This window comes from Mycteria americana, chromosome 3 (genome assembly GCF_035582795.1).
Source record: "Mycteria americana isolate JAX WOST 10 ecotype Jacksonville Zoo and Gardens chromosome 3, USCA_MyAme_1.0, whole genome shotgun sequence".
Classification (NCBI taxonomy): Eukaryota; Metazoa; Chordata; class Aves; order Ciconiiformes; family Ciconiidae; genus Mycteria; species Mycteria americana.
In genome coordinates this window covers 35,338,391-35,363,403 of record NC_134367.1, presented here as the reverse complement: position 1 = coordinate 35,363,403, position 25,013 = coordinate 35,338,391, and the positions used below count along the sequence as shown (strand labels likewise).

The 25,013-nt window shown below is 42.4% G+C and overlaps 1 protein-coding gene across 1 annotated transcript in view; it reads right to left on the bottom strand.

The window, feature by feature from the left end:
- CD109 (CD109 molecule) overlaps window positions 1-18,856 on the bottom strand; it is an 83,916-nt gene extending 65,060 nt beyond the window's left edge. Inside the window, exons 1-3 of the mRNA XM_075498196.1 lie at window positions 18,429-18,856; window positions 17,912-18,072; window positions 1,803-1,831 (exon numbers count right to left, since the gene is read on the bottom strand). Of these exons, the coding sequence (XP_075354311.1) occupies window positions 1,803-1,831; window positions 17,912-18,072; window positions 18,429-18,841 (603 nt within the window). The 5' untranslated portion in view covers window positions 18,842-18,856. The remainder of the gene's footprint in view (window positions 1-1,802; window positions 1,832-17,911; window positions 18,073-18,428) is intronic.
- Between the last annotated feature and the right edge of the window lie 6,157 nt (window positions 18,857-25,013).

Sequence of the window (25,013 nt, the reverse complement as noted above, 5' to 3'; positions counted from 1 at the left end):
TTCCCTAAAAAGCAGACAGGGTTCCCTACAAGAAGTCCAAGAAACGTTATAAACATTCAAAACCAAAATGGGGGGGTGAAATAAGCTTGTTTTGTCTCATCATAGCAGTGAATTGTGCTCTTACAGCATTACTTTAACATACTTGCAAGGATTGTGTTTGATTTCTTCTTTAAAAGCCTGTAAATGCCAATTAGAGACCTCATAATTTTATGTATCTTTTTCCTATCATGAATAATGATAGATAGCATGGGTTGCTCCCTTGATTTTTATACTTTTTGTATTTCAAAAGATCTTTCCTTCCTGCAAGATGGTGACAAAACTGCTTGTTGTACCTTTCTTGATGTAAAAGCCAGAGGCAATGAAGTTTGCATTGCCACAGCAGTGTATTAGGACAGCTAAGGTGCAAAGCAACCCACCTTCTGGTTCACACATCTATGCTAACAGAAACTGCGCTAATAGAACACTTCCAGAAGGTCACTGCTACAATAATGGTAATTATCTACCTCAGCCCCACCAACTCCTTCTCTAAAGGGTTGTTTCTCAACCCAAATTTGAGCAAGGCAGCTTTTAACAGTAGGTAGTAGGAACTTGCTGTGAAAATACTTCATCTTAGTCAATACATCCCCCAAGTGAATGGTATTACTATCCTCATTTTGGCACTCCTAATGTAAGAGAGAAAAAGGCCATCACACGTACTTCTCCTGACCACACCAGACACTGTCACGAGCACCTCAGACAAGGAAGCTACTGTTGCCTCTGGAAAAGATGATGGCTGAAATCAGAAACTCATTACCCACCTTCTGCTACCAGCCAACTACACTTTGGGCAAAGCATAAGTCTACCATGGCTACACGAATGAAAAAAAAAAATTTTACTATTAAAAAATCAGTCAGTTTTCATTGCTTCAGATAGTAGCAAGAGAGGGAGGAATTCACCTCGCCTAGTTTAGGTGCTTGAACACTTTAAGACCTGGCCAGATGATATTAAGGAACTTGTTAATTTAATCTTTTTTTTTTTAAACTGAATTTTCTATGTTTGCTAATTTACAGTTCGTACAGATGCATTTCAACCTAGTAGTCTTCATAATGTTGAGCTGCTCATTGTCATTGATTATCCATCTATCAAACATTTCTGGATTATTTCATCAAATATACAGTTTATTTGAGATCAGAATTTAAACCCACTGGATTAGGGATACTCAGACTTACAGATGTTTAAAAAAATAAAGACTTCGGTAAAACTTTTTTCCTGACACAAATATATAATTCTTTAGATAGGGTTTTCAAGATTAACATCCAGGATTATAAATTCAGGATTCATACTCAACACACAATTCAATATTATATATTTTTGTTGAAAGTTATCTTATTATGTACTTTCACTGAATGTGCATTTCCAAATCCTTAAGAAGACTGTGTATAAATACATTTTTATTTTAATATTTCTCAATTATTGCTTTGCACAATTCTTTCAGCTCTAATTAACCCTTATGGTGTGTCTGAAATAGAGATGTAGGTATCAGCCAGTCAAAAAAAACACAAAGCAAAGTTCTGTGTTAAAGTTTTATGACAGCTTGTGCTGATGCTAGGAATCAGCTCCCAAATCCTGTAATTACTTGTAACAAGCTGCAGAGCACTTGATCTGGAAACTCTTTGGCTTATTGGTCAGTAAATACACTCATCTGAGAATGTGAAAATAGCTAGGATCACATACAAAATACATCATCTCATCAACAGCAACTGATGAAAAGTTACAGAGAGTCAACATTTTCTGAGGAAGGAGGAAAGGAAAGAAATACTTACTACTGGAAGAACAAGAGTCCCAAAGGAATCTGAATAAAAAAGAAGAAATACCACACTGTCAGAAACCTTATAAAAACATACGAAAACATCAACATTATCAGGTTAATTAGAAGAGCAATGCTCCTCCCCCATTCCCACACTGCCCGTAATACCCATTGGTCAACCAAATTCCCTTGATGTGGCTACTCTGGAGCTCAGGGCACATGGACCGTCCAGCCAACACACATGCAATGGATGCAACTGGCTGGCCAGCATGCACACACTTATCGGCCAGCTGATTGCTGCCAAACCCCGTCTGAACATGAAACTAAAAAATACACAGCCTGGAGCAACTGCCGCATTAGTCAGTATTGACATACTGTGTTTATACTTCATTCAACATCTCATTCCCTGCATTTATTCCTCCTAAGTCCTGTCAAGGCCACTGTCAGCCACCATTAGGTTATGGGATAAGCTGCTCATTTCCACAGACACATGAAGGAGCACAAAGGAAGGACAGCAGGTGGGGGAACCCCAATAACACCCAGGCCCATCCCAGGGGAGCACTCAGCCCATCACACACCCATCACCGCAAGCCCAGAGGCACACCAGCAGGGGGGATCCCCAGTACCCTAGTCAGAAACACAATCCCCCCACCATCAGGCTACCAGATTCAGCTACTTCCTAACAATCACTACCAAAATTGCTGCTAAAATCACTGCTAAAATTTTCAAAACCATGCACAGGATTTACCAGCCTTAAGCAAAGGAGCACCCAGAATTAATCATCCTTACTGCATTACATCTCCATAGAAATAAGTAACCAACATATTAATGTATGTGAGTTAATATAACTTATTTTAACTATTTTAGATAATATGACCTCAAATATTTTTAGAATCCAAATAAACGTGCTGTTAAGCTCCTGGATATCATTACGTCATGGAGCCATTAGCGCTGCAGCTTTTATTTTAATTATGTAATGTATTTTACAATAGAATAGAATAGAAGAGAACAGAACAGAACAGAATAGACTCTTTCAGTTGGAAGGGACCTACAACAATTATCTAGTCCAACTGCCTGACCACTTCAGGGCTGACCAAAAGTTAAAGCATGTTATTAAGGACATTGTCCAAATGCCTCTTGAACACTGCCAGGCTTGGACATTGACCACCTCTCTAGTGGTCGACCCCACCTGTTCCAGTGTTTAGCCACCCTCTTGGTAAAGAAACACTTCCTAATGTCCAGTCTAAACCTCCCCTGGTGCAGCTTTGAACCACTCCCATGCCTCCTATCACTGGATACCAGGGAGAAGAGATCAGCACCTCCCTCTCCACTTCCCCTCCTCAGGAAGCTGTAGAGAGCAATGAGGTCGCCCCTCAGCCTCCTTTTCCCCAAACTAGACAAGCCCAAAGTCCTTAGCTGCTCCTCATAGGACATTCCTTCCATCCCTGTCACCAGCTTTGTGGCCCTCCTCTGGACCCATTCAAGGACCTTTACACCCTTCTTAAATTGTGGGGCCCAGAACTGCACACAGTACTCAAGGCGAGGCCGCACCAACACCGAATACAGCGGGATAATCACCTCTTTTGACCGGCTGGTTATGTTGTGTTTGATGCACCCCAGGAGGCGGTTTGCCCTCTTGGCTGCCAAGGCATGCTGCTGACTCATACTGACTCATATTCTCTTTTGCTGATTCCATTCAGTTAGACCTTTTTATATCTCCTAAAAAGCAATGGGTTTATACCTATCTTTTACTCATTTGTTTCATGGAGTAAGCAAAAAAAAATTAATTAATTTATTTAATTTATGTCCTTCTTGATCCTGGACATAAAAGCATTCCAAGATGAAGCAATCACTTCACCTTTGAACTCCAATAAATGTTAATTTTAAAAGTCAAGGAATTCTTTCAAAAAAAGTGGCAAACAGAAGGAAGCCTCAATGGACTGAACACAGGTTGCCCTGGCTGCTGCCAGAGCGCTAAAGGAAAAATCGTGTCCAGCATGTACCATCTATTCAAATTATAACGTGGGTTAAACCAAATGACTCACATCCCACAAATGAAGTTCGTGGGTAGCACACTTCAGTACTTCATTCTGGTATTCAAAAGCTTAACGGGGATGGCTGGCGTGGGGCCCTAAGCAACACAGTTCTTTCCACAACATGTTTATGCTACTGTTAAAGCCATAATTTTTTTCCTATCATCCCTCTCTCCTCTTCACTCAAGCAGCAGCCCATGCAGTCATTGACTCTGAGCAGCCCCACCAACCTTTGAAGTTTTCCAGCCAGAAGTCTCAGGCAAAATACACGCTTCTTTTCTCAGTACCCAGTGGAGAGGGCACTTGCCCCACTGCACGGTGGCAGGTAGCCCCACGCTCAGCCAAGCTTGCTTGTCACAAGGGCTACAGGACAACCACCAGCTACAGGGGACGAACTGCGCAGTCCTGCAGAGTAGCCAATTCGTAGGCAATGTAAACACCTCTCCACTCACTGATATATTTATTCCCAACGTCTACCCAAACAACTCCATGCCCAAACAATCGCACTAAAAGAGACATCATTTTAGCTAAAGGAAACTTGTATCTTCCTAACTCAGGAGAGACGGAGTTACTGTTAAGTAGGAAGAATTTTTTTTAAGGGATTATGATATTTCACTGGTAAGGGAGGCTGGATGTAGGGTAACTAGCAACAGCAGAGATGGTATAAAGATACCTCCTGAAATTTCTCTCGGTTGTATACTAAAAGCCTAACCCTCCTCTAGTTCCCATCCCTCTGTGAAATAAGGCTGTGCTAAAGCTGGGTTTTGTACAACAACAATCCAGGACATTGTGTCACCAGAAAAAAAAAAACCCTTTGTCACTGCTGATAATTGGTTATTAACAAGGAACAGGAACTTAATTTTATTTACCACATGCGTCTGAGTGGATATGCACATGGTAAGTATTGCTACACTAGCTTTAATCTATTCAACACAGCTAATTATAGCAACGGCTATAGCAGTTACTTCAGTACGTTGGGAGACACCAAGCACAAATCTGATATTCATACCACAGCCCACACCACGGGGCTTCTATTTCCATCTTTACCCACGCCAATGCAAACACACTAGTACACATGCACCACAAGGGCAGAGCGTCGAAGCAGACTGCTACACATCACTCTGCACAGCATCTAACAGCTTTCAAAGCAACCTTTCACATAACAGGGCAGGTACTTCGCAGCTTTCTCATCAGGGCAGTGCCTGGTTGCCCCCACCTATTTTGAGAACAACTAGCATGCAAAAGACAGAAATCTTAAGGTAGAAATACTGTGTTTCTTCCATATTCCTAGGCCTGAGAGACCTAACATCAGGTCTGAGCCAGATACAGCCGTGATGCAGAGGAGGAAGCAGTTGGGGAGGAGGGAGATTTAAATCACAGTCACTTCTCCTTTGTGCAACTCAGAAAGCATTCACCTTCTGAGGCGGTGTTAGGGAGGTAGGTACAGCCTCCCTAGCTGCCTCGATAAAGCCCAGAGAGCCACCTCATTCCCAGCCAGTGAAAATCATAGAAGAGGCTCCAGGGCATGAGGTAATCTTCCAATTCATGTCACTGTGTAATTATTTTGTTAGGAACTGAGCAGCCTGGGCAGATCCGAAACTCTGGCGTTGCAGTGAATTTCCCTGTCATGCAAGATTTTCCCATGTTCTCAGAGACTACCAAGCTGCAATCAATCCCCTGGAGCTCTGCTCAGCTATGCCCAGGGATGGCTTCAGATGTGCTCAAACAAGAGCCGTAGGTAAAATATTTCCTTTATGCTAATGCTGAATTGCTGAAATTCACCACATTTTTCTGTCCACTTGATTAATTAAAGTTATATTTAATCATACAGCAATCTCAGGTTTATAAAGAGTTAACCACGGTCCAACAGCTAGCGCGTGGCACTGCTCTGCTGGAAGCTCTGCTATCATGCAGCTGGACACTTTTACCCACGTGCAGTGTGTAACACTTCCACGTGATTTACACATGACATCAGTTGAGTCCACCGTCCCCAGAAATGGCAACAGTTGTCACCCTCCTTCAGCATATACCTGCAAGGGATCCCTTCAGTTATTAAATAAAGCTCCTGAAGATTACAGGTAACTAACTCCAGGCAGTAGAAGTAGGTTTAGAAAGGAGGCCAGAACAGCTGCACCACCTGTACCAAGTGTCACAGACCACAAAATGCTTCCTCCTGACTCGTCACGTCTGCTCTCCGCAGCAATGGACTAACCAGCATGACTGCAATGGGCCACAGAGGGGAAAGACCAGGCGAGAGCACGGGTCCCTGCTACCACAAGGGATTAGTTAAAGAAATCTCCTAGCTGGGAGCCATGCCCTAGCTGCAGGGGAAGGCAGGAAAAATTCAGTGGACCATTCCAGACTCATCTTGAGGAAAGTTAAAAAACAAACAACCAAAAAAATTCCCAGAGAAGTCACATGATCCTTCAATAAAAAATATCTTTGCTCATCACTCGCAAAATCATTTCTCTCACAGAATTCCTGAAGCTTGTACTGTATTCATTCAATAAATGCTGCATTGAGGAAATACATGGAAATACTGTGGAAACAAACACCACATTGTCCTGCCTCTTTTTCCTCAGAGTCCTTGGCATTTAGGACAGTCCAGCAGAAGAGGAACCAAAAGCAGTGTGGTAGTGACATGTCACCAGTATAGACAGCAGTGGGAAATTAAGTCATCTTTTTAATGTACCTTTCCACCATGACATTTTTTGGAGGTCTAATAGTCTTGTTATCAGCAAAGCAAATAGGAAAAAATTCTACAGAGCCAAATACATGCATGTTTTTTCAGACTTATGGAGAGCTGCACAAATGATGGCATTTTACATTATTCCCATTGCATGGGCCTGACCCAAACCCAGAAATTTAACGCTACCCCTTCTTGAGCTAACACCACCAGCACTAGGACTAGATGTAAATGTTTCAGCTTCCACTCCCCAAAAAGGAGAGAGGTTCCAGAAAAATGACTGTATGGCTTGGCACAGTGAACTAGAGCTTGTGCCAATATAAATCAGTACAGCAGCACTTCAGTCTCTAACTAATTTACACAAACTCAGGTCTTGACTCTATATTCTATCTCATGTGGCAGGTATCGCTACAAACAAAGTTTCGCACTTAACCTTTTCTACCTGTGTCCTCATTCCTTCTTAGTCCTGTGTGAGAACGGAAAAATATAACTGGAATCACTTCAGACTGATTTACTGAAACGATGCCACGTCCTTCTTCTGGCAGCTGTGTTCACATATCCATGCTTAGGAAATGCTTACAGAAAAGCATTTTCTTTGCAGTGGTAAATGGAATTTTTTCTACTGCGGAGTCTATTTCAAAAAATCACATCACAGAAATAAAAAATAATGTTCTTCAATGTCCTTCCAGATCTTTCTTCCTATCCAAAATATATACTATTTTTGTGTTTAAAAAAAAAAAAAAGGAAGGAAGCATAAATACCAAGGCCTAAACTGTCCAGGGACTGAAAAATATTTTTTCTTCATAAAAGAAGGCAAGCAAATCTGTCAAGTTCAGTTTTCTTTAAATGTGTTATTCTCCTCCTCTGTTGCCCTAAAATTAGCACCCAAATTAGCACTAGTCAGTTATGCAAGTAGCCAAAAATACACAGCGTGAGCCACTGCTGTTCAGTTATGGCTAAATTTGGGCCAGACGATAGAAGGAGGAGCAATACAGCACTCAAAACACATGCAATAGGGATTGCTAGTGGACATCAGTGTATGGGCTGACATCCAAAGCCCAATGAAGCCAACAGGCCTGTAGCAAAGGGGTACATACTTGCTCCACAAAGCCTCCTAAACCCTCCCTGCCTGCCAGCACTACACACACTTCCCTCCACAGCCACTCATTACCCTACTCCCTATTTCCACTGCTCCTTATACTTTTCAGTCCTTTTTGCAATTTTGGAGGCTAAAAGCATTCAGAAATTATAAGAGGAGAGAGAGAGAGGCAGGGTAGCAGCGCTGCCTATGGAAAAAGGCATAAAGGGACAGGAGGAATAATCTGAACTGGACCAGAATTTATCACCTGAGGGTCCAGTCAAGAGACAGGGCACCATAGCTCTACAGGACAGGAGAAAGGCAACATGCATGGACATTTTTGCAATTAAAGCCACGTTTTACCAAACTCTGCAGTCACTAGCAAGTTCTATCTTCAGTCTGCAATGCAGAGTGTGGGGATATTTTCCTGACAACCAGGACAACTCATGACAAAAAAACCCTTCTCCAGGTAATCCAAAGGTTTTTCTCCAACCTGCTTTTACTCCACAATCAGAAGAGTGGTGGAAACCCAACCATAGAAAGCACAACCAGAAACACTCATGGCCAGGACAGAATAGATACAGATTTATTAGAAGGTATGAAGAGAAAGGTTGCTGTCCTCTGCTCCCTCACTATGGCATTCCCTGTGTCTTTCTACTTCACATGGCAAAGGAGTCGTGGTAGCTCCCTGCTTGTTCCTTTTACTGGTTCAGCCCTTCTTCTCTCACCAGCACTGCCAGATCCACCCCTGAGGAAAACCACCATCTCCAACCCCCTCAGACAGACAGACAGTCACTGCCAATGCTGGGCAACCCTTCCCTTGCCCTGCCGCATTCACCATCCCTTCCACAAGCAAGCACCAAGTTTCCTGCAGACTGACCCTTCTTATTTCTTTTTAGACTTAGGTCATAATTCAGGTATTTAATTCTCCACTGAGTCTTCTAAAGTAAAACAACCAACTCTATGGATTATACTATTATTACCACTTTCAACTGAGTGGTCAGAGAGCGGCCAGTTGCAAGAACACAATACCTAAAGTGCTCTGTAGTTTATCTGAAAGACTGCATGCCAGGTAGGAAAACAAAACAGCTTCATATTTCTAAAACTAAATCATCTCTTTAATCAGAGACGTTCTGACAGCTATCCAGCAGCTACCATCCCAGACAGTTAAACACAAGTACAGGCTCTTTTCAACTTTTTCCGGAGACCAGCCTCTAAGAGCCATCCACAGACTTTTTGTCATGCGCATGACATTATCACTGCCTACCATACCCAACTATATTCCCATGAATTATAAATTTACAGCTGTTAGCAAGACAAGTTTTGAATACTACAGAGAAAACTTTCTTGATGTCAGATCCAGTCTATGAAACTACGCAGACAATCCAGAAAATCTCAGACTTAAGCCTTTTACACCACTAAATGGGAAATTCATTTCATTCACTTAGTTTTCCTTTGGTGACTACACACAAACACACAAATTCACAGGCATCTGCACATCCTGCTTTCAAGGCACTATGGGCCATCACTATTATCCATTCTGATGTCCATGAAATAAACACAGACAAAGCCACTATTACTGCGATTTAAAGCAGCTGCAGTTTTTATTCCAACTTAAAACATCGGGAAATCATACTAGGACGAAATGTGGCTAAGCCTGTCTATGCCAGAGATTTGGCGGTATTAATACCACCCTCATCGCATCAATTGCTGCAACTGGGGCAAAATTCCAAAGTCAAGTCACCTCTCATACTCATTCACTGCAAATAAAACATTCAGGAACTATTTAAGTTTCCTCTTAGAGGGAGTGAAAGAAGAAGGTTTGTTTTCATATTGGTTTTCTTTCATTTTCTGAAATGCATTCAGAGTCTGTGATGACAAAGCCACATAACTTTTCTGAGATCACAAAATTATTTAGATATGTAAAAATATTACCAGAGAGTTCCTTCATCTGTAAATAAAGGCAATACAAATCCCTAACCATATAAAATAAGCACCTGGACCTCACAGCTGCACCTCCAGGAAGCTGGAGAAGTAGGAGAGAAGGGGTCTGTCACTCTGGCCACATTTTCTACACACATACTTATTTGGACTTCAGTGAATCTAGGTGAACCAGCATCATCTCTTGCCATGTGCTATTCAACCTCTCCAGACAGGATCTCAACTCTGCCTTCGCAAACAGGTAGTCAGGGATAGCACAGCATAGGAACCAGCAACACTGCCAGTGCAGATAGTCGTAAGAGTCTCATGGAAAGAGAAGTCACCCGTGTATGACTGGAGACCCATGAATTTCCCAACTGCCTCCTGCCTCTGCAGGTAATTCTACAACCCTCAACACTTCAGCTTGGATCTCTTTCTAATTAGACACCGCTGAGAACATCTGCCTAGACCCACCTGGAGATCCACTGTTAGCTCCCACCCCTTTCTCTTTAAAGTTACCTATTACCTGAAGGATAATAACCAGGTGCATAAGCACACTTCTCCTGACATTTCCTCCCAATTCCTCCCATCTCTCCTCAAACACTTTCCAGAATGTAGAAGAGACTCCCAGGGTCAAACCAAAAGTCTGTTTTGCCCAAGGTCCCATCTCCAGCAATGGTGAAGGACAGACATCTGAACAGTGTAAAAACAGAACAAGTACACAGTAACCCTTCCTTGGGTACTCTTCCCAGCCTATGCAATCTGAGGCTTGGGTCTTGAAAAGCCAAAATTAGTGTCTTTATACTGGACCAGCCCTTGATGGACTTTTGTCTCATGAATCTGTGCAATCACATTTTCCATTCACACCACCTGGGACACAGAGTTCCACAATTTATTTCCATCTCATGTGAAGGCCCACCTTCTTCCATCTGGTTTGAACTTGTCTCCTGAGAGATCTCCAGTCTTTCCCTCTGCTCTCCCTGGAATTTCTCCAGTTGGTTCACAGCCTCCATGAGGAGTGACCCAAATCAGGCACAGCATTCCCCAGGATGCCTAATTAGAGCTGTGAAGATTACCAGAATACTTTCTCAGAGCTTACAGAAAATATTTCTGTGTATACATCTGAGTACAGCATTTGCCTTCTTTTTTGAGCATCACAGTATTACTTACAAGCTTTCACCTTTTGGTACTTTTAAACCATCATGCTCTCCACACACACACACCCTTTTCTGCAGGACTGCTGCCTCACCTTTTTCCCCATCCAGTAAAAGCATGCTCTTTTATTTCTCAATATGAGCAGAACTATGCAGTTGCCCTAGTGAATCACACTCCATTTTTTCCCCTAATCATTTCCCGTATTGCCAAAATGAGTTCAAAATCTAATCCTTCCAGCGCATCCTTGCCACCCCTTCACTAATCTAATACACATTCTCCCTTTTCCATCCATGTCGGTCATACTGAACAATACAGTTTCAGGGCAACCCATTTCCAGTTTGAGAGTGAACCACTTAGACCTACTTTGTGAATATTATTTTCCATCCAGTCACAAACATATTTAATAAGAGTTCCATGCTGTCCCTGCTTCCCCAGCTGGCTTGTCAGAGTGCCACACCAGACTATCAAGAGCCTTACTAAAGTCAAAATATAACAATATTCTGCTTCATCTCCACCTACAACCCCTGCCAGCCCATGGTGGAACACGTTTTATTTGCAGGTTTTCAATCTTCCAGAGCCTCTCTCTTCACTCATGCTCTCAAAACTTCACTAGCAGTTTTAAAATTATTTCAATCAATTCCCTAAGTATTCTACAGGCGATTTTATCAGGCCTAAACATCTACTTTACCAAAGTACTCTTTAACCTGTTCCTCCCTTTTTGTTGCCTTAATTCTTAACCCTTTTCCATGGCAGTTAGTTGATCCTCTTAGTGAAGACTGAACACATACTGCCTCTCAGCATCACTGACCAATGCCCTTCTCACCAGAGTGAGTAGCAAGCCACATCCTTTGCTAACTTTCTTGCTACCAATATATTTAAAAATCCTGCCTTATTATCCTTCACATTCTTTCCTATTCATGATTTGGCCTTTCCAGTTTTGTTCTTTCTCACCCATGCTACTCCTTTAAGCTCAACCTTTGTAATCTGATCTCATTTTCAGTTTATACACACAGTTTTCCTTTTTTCTGTTGTTTTTTGGCTAGTGATAATATCGTGTTTTGTTACTTTATTTCTTACCCTTCTTACCCTTCTGTTAGGGTAATGTGTACTTATCCCTCTGATATGAATCCCTCAAGGGCTTTCTCCCTTTGCTTCTCTTCCTTCTTTGCTTCTGGTAGCATCTTACCTCCCAATTCCTGTTGTTTATTGGCATCACTTTTTTTTCCCCCCAAATTTACAGCCGTTACTTTGTTTTTCTCTCTCCTCCCTTTCCTAAAAGCTGTAAAGCCCCTCCAGTTCACAGTAGCAACAGGGAACCCCACACTGGTGCATGTAATATTCCCTCCTCTGTAAGAGTTGCCCCACTGCCACCATTTCTGCTGTAAGTGAATTATTCCACTCTTCTCAAGGTACTGTGTACTGTGAAACAGCCTCTAGCGCTCAATTTGCCACACTCTCCTTGGCTGGATATTGATGAAGAACATGGTGACCAGAACGACCTCGCATACAAACACGTAAGCCTTGAGCCACAGAAGGACACCCTCCTTCAAATCTCAAACAGCATCCAATGAAAAAGATAAAGCTCAAGTACTGGATGGGATTGCTACTTCCATTTTTCTGCAAACTACTTAATGGGCCCGTTAGCAGGATGGATTCAACAACAGGCACAGAAACCTGTATTTTTTTCTTATAGGTACTCCAGCAATACGAAAGCCCATAAGAGAGCACCCATTTTCTACTAGCTCCCTTGTCTCTGGATCCAGCCCCAACACCTCCTTCCCCAAAACTTTTCCTTCATTCTGATTTTGCATAGGTTATCTGCATGTGCTGACTATTTGGCAACTTATTTTCATTAGGCACAGTCATACATACATTTGGAGGTGGAGGTTATGGACGCAAAATCATGGGACTCCTGCTCTCTTGCTGTTTGGCTTTTTAGGCATTGATGCAGAATTAGGCAGAAAGGAGGTGTCCCACTAAACTGCCAGCAAAACCTTTTAACCCACAGATCTTCAGCACAGGTTCTGTGGTCACCAATGAGTCAGTCATTTTATTCTGAAATAAGGTACAGAGGCAACTCAAGGTTAAAAAAAGAGACTGCCATATTTAGGCCATTCATTCCCATTTAGCTGTTACTTTAAACTTACTATTCCTAGTGTTTTTCACTGTTCCACATACTAACATGGTCAGAACCATATTATTAAGTATGCAAAACATGCCTTCTGGTAAAAGCAGATTTTCCATTGTCTATGTGGATGATCACTACATGCCTGAGCTTGACAGACATTCTCACAGACTCTGTTATGTTTCGTAAAACCTAGCTGAGTATTTACCATGCTCTAGCTCAGTAACCTCTGTGAACAAGTACATTTACTCCTCTCTAGAAGTACAGAAAAGCAGTGCAAATTAATTAACACGTACGAGTAATTTACAGGGAACCCAAACTACACATGCTATTGTAAACCAGGTTCTTCAGTTCACAAAGTAGTTCTCACTCACCATGCCTTAAATACATTATGTTGTACCTTAAATACCAGAAGCTCTAACTAAATCTTATTCTTAAGAATTAAAAACGTTCACACAGTTGGGTAAATGATGACATCTCATTACACATGCAAGCTTTTCTTAAAACTAATTTGTTTTTTCAACCTACATGCTACTTACTCTTTCCAAATCATTCTAGCACGAACAAGGAAAAAAACTTTTCAGAAGCTCTCGCAATTAAGGTATAAGGTTTCTCATACACTAACACACACTGCAATGTCTGGGTAGCAAACTCTGTAAGACAACACCTCTTACCAATTCAAACTGCATCTTTATTGATCAATGACTGGATAAATATGCATGGCAAGAGTCACCCTTCGCTGTAATCACTGAAAATCAAGCCATTCATGCATAAAATTTAACTTGCCTGTCTGTTATTCCCATCATGGGTTTTTTTGTTGTTGACCCAGAAAACCCAACAGCTCAAATTGCACATAAGACATTGTTATCTTCTGCAGTCATTTTCAATCAGGGTGAGGATCTTTCTGATACTGCATCTTCACATAAAATGTGTAAAGGCTTGATACAGTGCACCAAAACAGCTCAGGTTAGTGCTTTGTGTTTTTCTGGAGTCTGCTGCAGACAATGGAAACCTATTCTCTCCTTGTGACGCACTGACTTTTTTTTTTTGGTTGTGCCTGCTCACATGAAGTTTACCTGTAGCAGCAACAACCTGCTTGCAGACATTCAGTTGGTCTGTTTTCACTACATTTAATCTAATTAACTTAATTTCTGTACCAAAACATTGGTCTTAAACAATCTCCCTTGCTACAGTACATTTGGATTCTGGAATACTGAGCCAAGCTCAAAATATCACCACTTCTTTAAATGCATGTGCATGCACACTTTCTCCCTCACTCCAGAGAATACAAACTAGCCACTTATTAATAAATGTATTTCTTTTCCCTTTGTTATATGAAAAGCACAATAAAGATGTGAACCAAGCTCCACTGCTAAAGCCTTTCTCTAATGGAGAATTTCCCAAGAATCACTCAGATATCAAAATTCCACTTCCAGTAACATTAAAACAGTGAATGTTTTATCAACCATCAGAGGGCAAGCACTCTATTTCTTATATAAAGCAAGAGTTATATCATATAACTCATATCACTGGAATATATCATATAATCATATCACTGGAACAGGTTGCCCAGAGAGGTAGTGGAGGCCCCATCCCTGGAAACATTCAAGGTCAGGTTGGATGGGGCTCTGAGCAACCTGATCGAGTTGAAGATGTCCCTGCTCTTGCAGGGGGGTTGGACTAGATGACCTGTAAAGGTCCCTTCCAATCCAAAGCATTCTATGATTCTATGATTCTATAAAGAAAAAATAACTGTGCCTCTAATTCAACAAGATCCTCTTACGGAGCTAACTCAGAAATTTAGACCAGTACATGTACCACACTGAGCTGGTGCTGGAGAACCAGAGCACATCCTTAACCTTAAGCGACTGCAGATGCACTTTTCCAGGCACGTATGTAATAGCTCTTATGCTTAGCTGCTTGGCTGAACTCAGCCTGCAAGATTAAACAGCACTAATAAAAACAGTGTCCTCATCCTGTCCTCTGTCCCCAGCATCCAGTTCCCAACTCTGCGCCCATCTCAGTTCCATCAGCACAAATGTTTGCATACCAAACTGGGGAACCTGCCTGCCTAAAAAAATATTCAGTAAAATAAAAACTTTATTTTTCAGTCAGATCAGTTTCTCAAAGCAGTTAATCCCCTGCTTTTGCCGTCACCATGCAAGGAAAAATACAAAAATACAGAGCATAATTGAGCCAGCTTAGGCAACAGTGCCACTGAATTTGCAGCCTAACCAAGGTAGGCAGTCAGTTCCAGCTTTCTGGATATTCAGCATAGTCAACAACTTCAGCTACACCCTGCCTCCCTTAATACTTATTTTGCATAGACACATGGCAATAAAAGTCATCAAACTCATGTGCACCACAGGAACAGTAACACCACTGTATTAGCCGCTCTGTGTAACCTAATGGGCCCAAGCAACAGATAAAGCAACATTTTCTGGGCACTAATATATGCAGCAATGATGTCATTTAAAGAAGATTTTGTGTGCCTGGAGATATGTTTGGGTTTTTTCCTTCAACTGCAACAGCTGGCCTAATAAAACCTCCCTCAGTCTTCCTTCAGTCACATTCTTAGAGTAACACAGCTACAACAATATCGCTACATATTTTACCTTAAGGTTGTTTTGTTCTTCAGTGAAGAATTTGAAGCTTTGGAATCTTATTCAGACAAACTGCTTCCCCTCTGACAAACTGTTTTCTCTCTGAGTAACTCTATTCACAACTGATCCACTTCTGTAGCACCTTCAGATACATGTCTTGAACACTACATCCTCTGTTACAGGGCAGTTCCCTTGCTCCTAGCCCGTAACAGTTTTGCTTACATATTTGTTCACAGAAAACAAATGACTAACAAATTATATAACTTGACTTTAAAGAATGGATGGCCACATACTAAACTTTAAGATTTTTGCAAGAGAAAATATACTGCATGCTCAGCACCTTTTTTTTTTTTTGCTGTTCCATTTATCGAGTAAAAAAGCATGGAAAATTCAAATAGATATTTAAAAGACAGGAAAAAAGATTAAAAATTAACAATAAATACATGCACTTCAAGTATGCACTATAGCATTTCTCCTTTTTCCTCACTGTATCCAGTCTGACACAGTGCCATGCCTGTTCCTGATCACCCACTGTTCCCTCTGACTTCAGCAACTCCCAGTGTCAAGCATTGTTCTGTGTGCTGTGCAGATAGAGACATAACATATTTTCACAGGCTTGGAATTACCAGTTGGTTGTCTGCATTTTAATGTTGAAAAGGACAACAACAGACAGGTTGAAACTCATGCAAGGCTCACTTAACTTGATGTTAAGCAGAACAGAAGCAGGAAATAAAAGGCTGTAGAGTTAGAGGAAGAAAAGGAGAAGATAGTTTTTCTTTCAGAAACAATAAATCAGTTGGTTTGGGTTTGTTTTGGTTTGGTTTTGGTTTTGTATCAAAATACTGCCAGGAAAGGTTTGAAGAGGAATTGTGAACTTAAAAAGGCAAGCTCACTACTAATAGCATAATAAATACATCAAAGTTATTTTCTCCACAGAATAAGAATGTTCCTTTATCCACTGCTGAATCCTCCGCTATGTCTAGTACTTTTGAATAAGCAAAATCTAAATATGGCATGTAGTGTGTTATGAAGGCTTAAGATTAAGGACCGTAGGCATGACAGCCAGTCTGGTTTACTTGCATGCAGATGTTAAGTGCTAGCAAATCTGTTCTCCTAAAGTAATTGCCTTAGGCATACATCACCACAACTGTTAGTGTTAGATTTGGACACTAACAGATCAGGTGTATAAATTTGATTTAAATCAGGAGTGAACACTTAGATTAATTTTTTTTAATTAGCCTCAGGTTTATGCTTTTACACTGGCTGCTGGAGGACATATACCTGATAACAATGTAAAATTAGAGTGGGTAAACAATACTCAGCCTAAAGTAAAACCTGCCAATGCATAGTTCTGGAAAACTTTTTAAGAATATTTGAAATAGCAAGAAGAGTTTTGATCAGATATGGTTTTCTGCATCATGGGGGCATTAATTTTTTGATCTGGTCAAATGCACTCCATCACACTCAAAGCCTCAGTCTTCTCTACAGGTTGTGAAGAGAGGTGGGCTTTCATGAAGGCTTTGAAATGAAGGTGTGATGCTTCCAATTAAGGCATCTACATTAACTATAAGACATTAATAGAAAAATTAGTTGACACCAACAAGAAGAAAGTGCATTATAGCAGGGTAGATTTTTCTAGGACCTCATACTGCCCCCAGGCTCTCTACTTTTGACAAATAAAAAGCTAGAGTTTGGGTTTATATTGCTTCATACTATGAGCAGTTTGAAAGCTGGATTATCCTGACAAAATATTTTCTTTCTCACAAGGGCAAATCTCAGGCAGGACATCTCTATGCTTCTGTTCCCAGCTGGCCTTTATGAAAAGGAGCAGTGACCAAGATATCTCAGTTCTCCAGCTACTCAGAACTGCCACCATGTCCCCTTTGGCTGCCCAGGGGGCAGACATTAAATCAGCCTGATCAAAGGTTTACCTATCTTCAATCCCCAACCTGTCCCACAATTCAATTCTTGATCCTTAAAAAATTTCTGTTGCCACAAATGCACAGAGCTTCCATGTAACAGAGTCTGACATGGTCATCTCCACTTTCCTATTGTCCTCAGGTCCTTCCTTTCTTAGGGCATGAGAAGCAGCCAGCTCCAGATGCTTTATCACCTTGTTTGTTCCAACCTTACTATTATCCCATTTGCTTCCACCTTGCACCTTAACAACAAGCCTACCAGTGAGCACTTCTCCCTCCACTTCTTCTTCAGTGGCCCCACTACATTGACCAGAGTACTTCCTGGCTCCTCAGAAACCCCACATCCATCACACTTCGCTACTATCTGATTATTTTCGGAGTTTACAATGAGTTAGCACACCCATACAACCACTCACTATCCAGCTCAGTTGCCCACCTGCACACAAACCCAGCAGAGTACAAGATTATTTTCCTGTAAGTGACCCCTACTCGGTAAAATAAAGTTCGATTTTAGTACCATTTAGAAGCCATGATATTTTGGGACCAACAAAATATTTGTGGGAGAAGGCAAATCTAAATCCTTCCAGGCCAACTCCATTCTCTTACCTTTCTCGAAGACCATTTCCCTGCTCAAGATGGTCTCGTTATCTCTGATCACTTCTCCCCTTACGGTGACCTGTCCTGGGCTGTCCGGCAGCAGAGCTACCCCAACAGTCACGTTTGCTCCAGGCCTGATGTTCCAGGGAACTGCCACCAAGTACGTAGGTCTGGAAAATCCAAACGGGCAGCGGGAGAAAGGGCAGGGAGTGAAATACAATCCCCCAAAAAGTAACAGAGTCCACATAATAACGCACGATACATGTTGCAAAGCTCTTCCGTTGCACTCCGCTGCGGAGGCTGGAGGTGATGCTCACCCACCAGCCGCTACCGAGCGCACCCAGGGCTTGCAGGACGGGGAGAAGGCAGCGCTGCTCTGCCCGCTTGCCGGACAGGCTGCCAGGCGGGCGCCGGGGAGCCCCCGGGGAAGCGCCCCGCTGTCCCGCGCAGCCTCCGCGCTGGGCGGAGAGGGGAGGCGCGGCGCCCCGCGCACCCGCCCGCCCCTGGCCCACCCGGCCCCACGTACCCGGCCGCCGCGGAGCTGCAGAGGAGGAGGAGGCAGAGGAGGAGGAGGCGGACAGCGAAGCGGGTCCCCGCCATGGCGCTCCGTGCGCGCTGCGGCGCCGCCCGCAGCCCGGTGCCTCCGCCGCTGTGCGCAGGGCCGGGCCGGGGCCGGGGCCGGGGCCGGGCGGGAGGCGCTTCGCGGGCGGGGGAGGGAAGGGGGAGGCCGGCGCGGCCCCCGCGCCAGGCACGCTCCGCCGGCGGCAGCCGCATGGGCGCCCGCGGGGGCGTGCCCGAGGCCGGCCGGGGGAGCGGGGGGGCGGCCAGGCGGCGAGGTGTGTACACACAGACGTCTGTGCCCGCCCCGCAGCCGCGCACCCCACATCTTCGGGCAGATGCAGCTGGGGAGCGGGCGGCATTCTCAGACGAACACAACATCCTAGAAAATAAACACGGAGAGAAATGTTTTCCGCCCGTAGCATCGAGCAGAGTGGCAGTCTGGTGCCGAGAACTGCCCGTTTAGCGATAAGGCTTTACATTGCAGAGACTTGGAGAGACGGGGAGAGCCCGCCGAGGCGCGCTGGGACGGGGCTCAGCCTCGGCAGCAAGTTGGGAACGGTTCTGGCTCTGAAGGGGGAGAACGATGCTGGCAGACATTCGAGGAGCCTCGTAGCTACGTAAACGTGAACCGATTGGTAATGTAGCTCCGGCTGGACTGTCCTTTGTGCCCAATATCTGCAAAATAAGGTCATGTCTGCATATGCATCTTAACCTACTTTCAGAGTCCAAAAAGTGCACTGAGGCAGCTTGGGTGAGATTCTGCTCCCTTAGCATGTTCATTGTAACTGTGTAGGCTAGACACATCTAACAACGTTTTCATTCATCTGAATTCTTTCATCCCTGCACAACTCTAATACATTTAGAAATTCCACCCAGGTCTTCAAGCCTGCCCCTTCAGAAGTGCTGGGCTGGCATCCTCTGTGTGTTACACAGACAAAATATAGTCAGGTATAGCCCTGAATAGAAGCATCATGTTTTGTTCTTATGAAAACCAGATATGAACAGTAAACATACATAAACACTGTGCTCTAACGGTATCCCAGGCAGTCATGCAGTCTTTTCACATCTTTTAAATTTGCTTTTGTAAGTTTTCATACCTCTGCTGATTCTTTTTGGAGCACCAGTCTTTGCAGTGAGAGGAGAGAGGGTGCCACCTCTGTAGATTAGTGAAGGGGTGATATTACAGCAACCACAGCTGATGCCTAGAAGGTGAGTCTTGGCAGCTCCTCACCTGCAAAAGGTGCACGATGAGGCAAAGTTTGGGAGATGTTTGCTGTTGTTATTTGTAAGTCCTTACCTCATTGCTTGTGAGAAACAGGCAGGGAAGATGAACAGTCACTGCCGCTGCTTTTCTGGGAGATGATGGGAAAAAGTGCATACAAGTAGTGCTGCATCCCAAGCACCCCAGCCTCAGATGGTAAAGCTACTCATAGTACACATTTCTCCAGTCTCTGGCACTGAGCCCAACTGGCACTCCACCATACCTGTCAATACGAATCAGCTCTCTTAATCTCCGAAACAAGGTGGCCACATCCAAACTTCCTATTGGGTATGGCCCATGCTAACCCCCAAACCGCTCTGTGAATTGTTCAAGAGAGCACTTGCTGGCCAGGGCAAAATCATGCCAAGGTCAACTTGAGGGTAGAGACAATCAACTGTCAGTCCCAAGAACATTTGCTGACACTGTTTAATTAATTAGCATGGATGTAGCCCAAAAGTCCATTAGTGAAAGTGCTTGCAAATGTCACAGATTTTGCCCAGTTGTGCAACAGTACTGTAGACACCCACCTTCCTTTTTTTTCCCTAAGGGCTTGTTATTTAAAGATACTTTTGTATATGGATTTGATCTCTTCTTCTACAAAAATACCAATAAAGGAATCCTACAACAGTAAGTAAGAGAAGAAACAGATTATTAATATTAGGATTTCATCAGTCCTGAATAGATTTATCACTGATAAGAAATGGATAAACAGAAATTGTTAGATGCCATTCCATAACAACATGCAAGCTCCATTTCTTACAGGCATATTCATGTACTCAGAGACAGGTTAAATTAATGGAGGACCATCCTACTACTTGGAGATCTCTGAAGCCTCGAGTCCTCTGAACATACCCTCTTCATTCCCTTCCTAATCCAACATGGAGTTTCCTCTGCTGGAGTTATACTACCCTCTGATTCCCTCTGCCTTTTCAGAAGACACTTAAAGCCCCTTTTCATCATTTCATTTCCAAACAGGATATACTACGCTGTAGGTACATGTAGAGAGTTTTCATGGTTAAATATACCATTTAGCAATCAAATGTGGTACGTAAGGATTCAGTAAATTAGCTGAAGTTAGTTCCCAGTTAGCTGAAAACTTAAACACATAATAGCCCACTTCAGATATAATTTTAAGTCACATCTTACCAGCTTCTAAACAAGGTCTTGATTTTCAAAAGTGCTCTGCAGCTGCTAATTTTCACTGTAACATAAGTTGTGATTTCCCCAAAACACCACTTCAGCTCCTACATCCTTTTATCAAATGTGGTCCTCCTTTGGTGCCCAAATGATACTAAATACCGAACCTGAACAGGGAGTAGTTATACTGTGTGATGGTTCCCATGAGAAAGCCAGCCCCAGGAGCTCCCTCTCCCATTCTCCACTCAGCACTTCCCAGCTCTGCAGCCCGCAGCCCTCCCAGCCCCACTCTGCAGCCTGTGCCATACAGCTCTTTCTGGAGAGAGGTTTACTTCTAACGCAGCTCATTTCAGTGGCCCCATTTGCAACACAGCCCCACAAGTGGCTATCAGCACAGTATGTAGATAGGAAACTGTGGAGTATGAGCAGATATGAGGTGAAATAAGGAAATTTTAAGCCAAATTCAGCCCTATAGCCAGTGCATGCTATAACTACAGCATGTATCTCAAGCCTCCTCTCCACATTCCTCTGCACACAGAGAATAAAAATTACTCAGGAGTAACTGGAAAATAAGCATACTTACAGAGAATTGGGCTAAGCTGATATCCTATTCACGCTCACTAAGCGTTAAACTATTTGTTCTGTTGGACTTGACTTATGTGTCAGGTAAGCATAATTTATCATGCATCCTTACCAATTACAGGACTGTTACATTCCCCTGAGCTCTGTTAATCTGCTCCTTTCCATTTATGTTTGTCTACACTAGGGTTTTGTTATGCAGTTACATGTCACTGTTTAGTTTGATCTAGGTCAGACTGGTAACTCAAACAAAAACAAACAGCACTTCAGTTTGTACTAAAATGGTCAATTTTAAACTTAGGGGCGCCTAGATTTGAAAAGTTTTTGCATACCCACCGGCTTCTGTTAGAGGGCACAAAACATCCTCAGCTAAAAAATACCTGTCTACCCACAACAGGCCTATTAAACTGCTAGGAGATCTGTGTTTAACTAAACAAAAGACCTTAGCTGGGATACACATCATTTTCAAGACCATACAAACAATCATTTGGCAGTGTCTGAGGCCTAAGTAGGTTTTAAATGCCTGGCTCTGACAAACACCTGAGAGACTAATTTGTGCACAAAACTGGAAGCAGAGAACTGCACAGCAACTTATTGAGATCACCATGTGAGGGAACTTTGTTTTGGACCTGAGTTCTGCACATTAGGAATAATTTTGAAAGAGTATAACCTAGCATGAAAGGATTTAATAATCTTCAACTGCTCCAAGCCAGTGAAGTGGATACTCTGGAGACACAATTTGGGAGGTAAAACAGGTTGTCGTTGTGTTCAGCATGCCAGCCAGGGAAGCTAGCTGAAAAATCCCTCTCTGTTCAGTTTTCACATTTTGGAGTTAAGTAAGCATTACCAGACTCAAGTTTTACACCCATCTGTGATATGTCACCATAATGAAAATTCCACTTTTACCACCTTCACTGCTCCCCAGGAACCTAATTTTGCTAATCCTTCATGGTCTCTTACAAACAGAGCCTGTAAAGGCTGCAAAAGTCATCTACAGTGCTGGCTATGGTCTCAGGCAGCTAACAACTATACTGTTGTCTGTTCCTATACAACTTAGTTTAAGTCTAGCCCAAATATATGTATCAGTATCAGCTGAAATCACACCTTTGAGTTGCAGCCTACGTATACTCTAAGTAAAAATGTGTTTAAGTAAATACAGAGAACCGGAATAGTTCCTTAATGAGTCCGGAAAGCAACTTTCTGCCATGGTAAATAAGAAGGATTGCAGCACCTAGCAAGCCCTACTAATTGTACAAAGATTGGCTGGAAATAAACACATGCACAGCAAGGTCTGCTTTTCTCTAATATCACATGTAGAAAATAGTACTGTTTGGTAAATGTAAAAACCTAAGCACTACAGTACTTAAAATACTGGGGAAAATCTCAACAAAAATTACGACAGCAGGGACTTGAATGGTCAATGCCCTGTCCTGCTTTTAGCATTAAACGGTGAACCTGGCTGGTCAGATATTCAGCTGGATTCAGCAGGCATTCAACCAGATTGTGGTGCAAACAAAGTGTGTTCCCATGAAATGAGGCAAATTCAGGGAAATCTGAAGAGCTATATTATGTGGAAATTTAAACTAGAAGATCACTATAGTCTCTTCCAGTACAATATTCTGTCTTTTGAAAAGTTTCAGCCGTTGCCTTATGCATCACTGAACTCAAGGCCTGCAACAAAGCTCATTTAGGGGATGGATAAATCTTTTAATTAATCTCAACAGGCTTGGATGAGGTCCTAGCAGAAACTGTGATTCAGCAGCTCATGGAACTAGGAAGGAAGCAAAAGTCTGTTTTATCACTCATAGTGAGCAGACAAGAATTATAGTGAATACTGAAAATAGGTGGGTGGAAGATCATTCCATGGTAGTAGGAGGGCACATTCCTTGCTTGGATGTAAGCCTTTGCATTTGCTGGAAAGTACTGGCAGGAGCATAGGATATAAAGCTCTCCCAGAAGTGCTCAGTAATAACACTTCTGATGCTGGTTCTGATGATGGAATGCGTCAAAATGTTTTATATTACGCTGACGAAGGGTGTGCCACACACTGAAACTTGCCCTGAGCTATCAGGGTGGAGTTTCATGAAAATCTGGTCTGCACTGCAATTAAGATCTTTTTTCCTAGTACCTGAAGACATCTCTCTTGGTAAATAATGTTATTTGCAAATTCACTTCCAACTTGAACTGTTATTCCAGGCATAGTAGGTAGGATTCGCCTGGTCAAATGTGGACTCTGCAATTGTCTACAGCTAGTTACTTACATTTGCTGGATAGACAATGGAGCGAAGTAGGCACTTTTCAGAGCAGATTTATATGACTCATTAAGATACCAATGTTTGAATGAGCAGACATTCAAAAGTGGCCTTCTAAATGAATCAAGTGAATCCCATCCTAAAAGTACCGATTTCTATTAAATGTCTAAACAGGGCGTCAAGACAAGTAGTTGAACTATATCTTGTTATCTCCAGAGCATGTAAGATGACTATAGCTTAAGTGTCCTCATTGAGTATTCACTGAATCAAACCTAAAGATAGACATTAATTTTGACAAGCTTTGGATCAGGGCCTGTTTGAAGGTATCAGATTTGCTTCTATTTGTTCAAAGGCTGGCATAAGAACAAGCAAGCAATGTCCAAATAGGAGAAAAGCTTCTTCTTTGTTAATATAGCACAGAAAGAGCTTATTATCTTGGACTTATATGGTTATATTTTCATACTATTTTAACTTTTAGTATTAAAATGCCTGTACACATTTTAACCATACCCATAAAAATTAATGTGATCAAATCTGTAAATATTGTATTATTGCATTATATGCAATATTATATGTGTGCTTTGAAGTACCCCAATAAAGTAAAGCACTGTCTTTTAGGAAACACATCAAATGTAGAAGGACATCACGGTTAAGACTTCATGAGGTTTTGAGAGATTCACTTTTAGAAATGAGATTCAGAAAGAAAGGGTATTAAAGAAGGAATTACAAAATTATACTATGGGAAGTGTGAAAGTCTGAGGAGCAAATCTACAAGTGATACACCTAGGAGTTCCCTACAGCAAAGATAATCCTCAGTTACCAAGTTCCCTGGCCTTACAGCCCTTTTGAACTGACTGAGCAGTGCAGAAGGACCATAATGGAATGAAAATGAGGACCTTGCATCCTGCTTTTCCCAGAACAATAGCTCCTGGCAGTTGATGGATCTCACAGAACCATAATGAATTACTGTGAAATTACCCTATGTTCTTGTTGCTGATGTGCTGAAGGTCCTCCAAGATGCAAGTTAATGTGGTATCCATAACAGGTTTTTATGTGTAGCTGAATTTTCCCATTTCCTCTGCAGGCATCCTCAAAGTAGACACGTGGCTTTACAGAAATCAATTGCACTGAGATCATTGCCTTCAGTGAGGTCAGGACTCAAAATTGGATCCTCCACCTTGCTCAAATCTCTGTAACTTTGATATGAAGAACTGAGTTTTCTTGCATTATTTGCTGCATTTAGCCCCTTAACTTTGATTGATACACTGTATCTTATCTGATACATATGAGCAGAACATTTAAGAAGCAGGTTCATGTAATG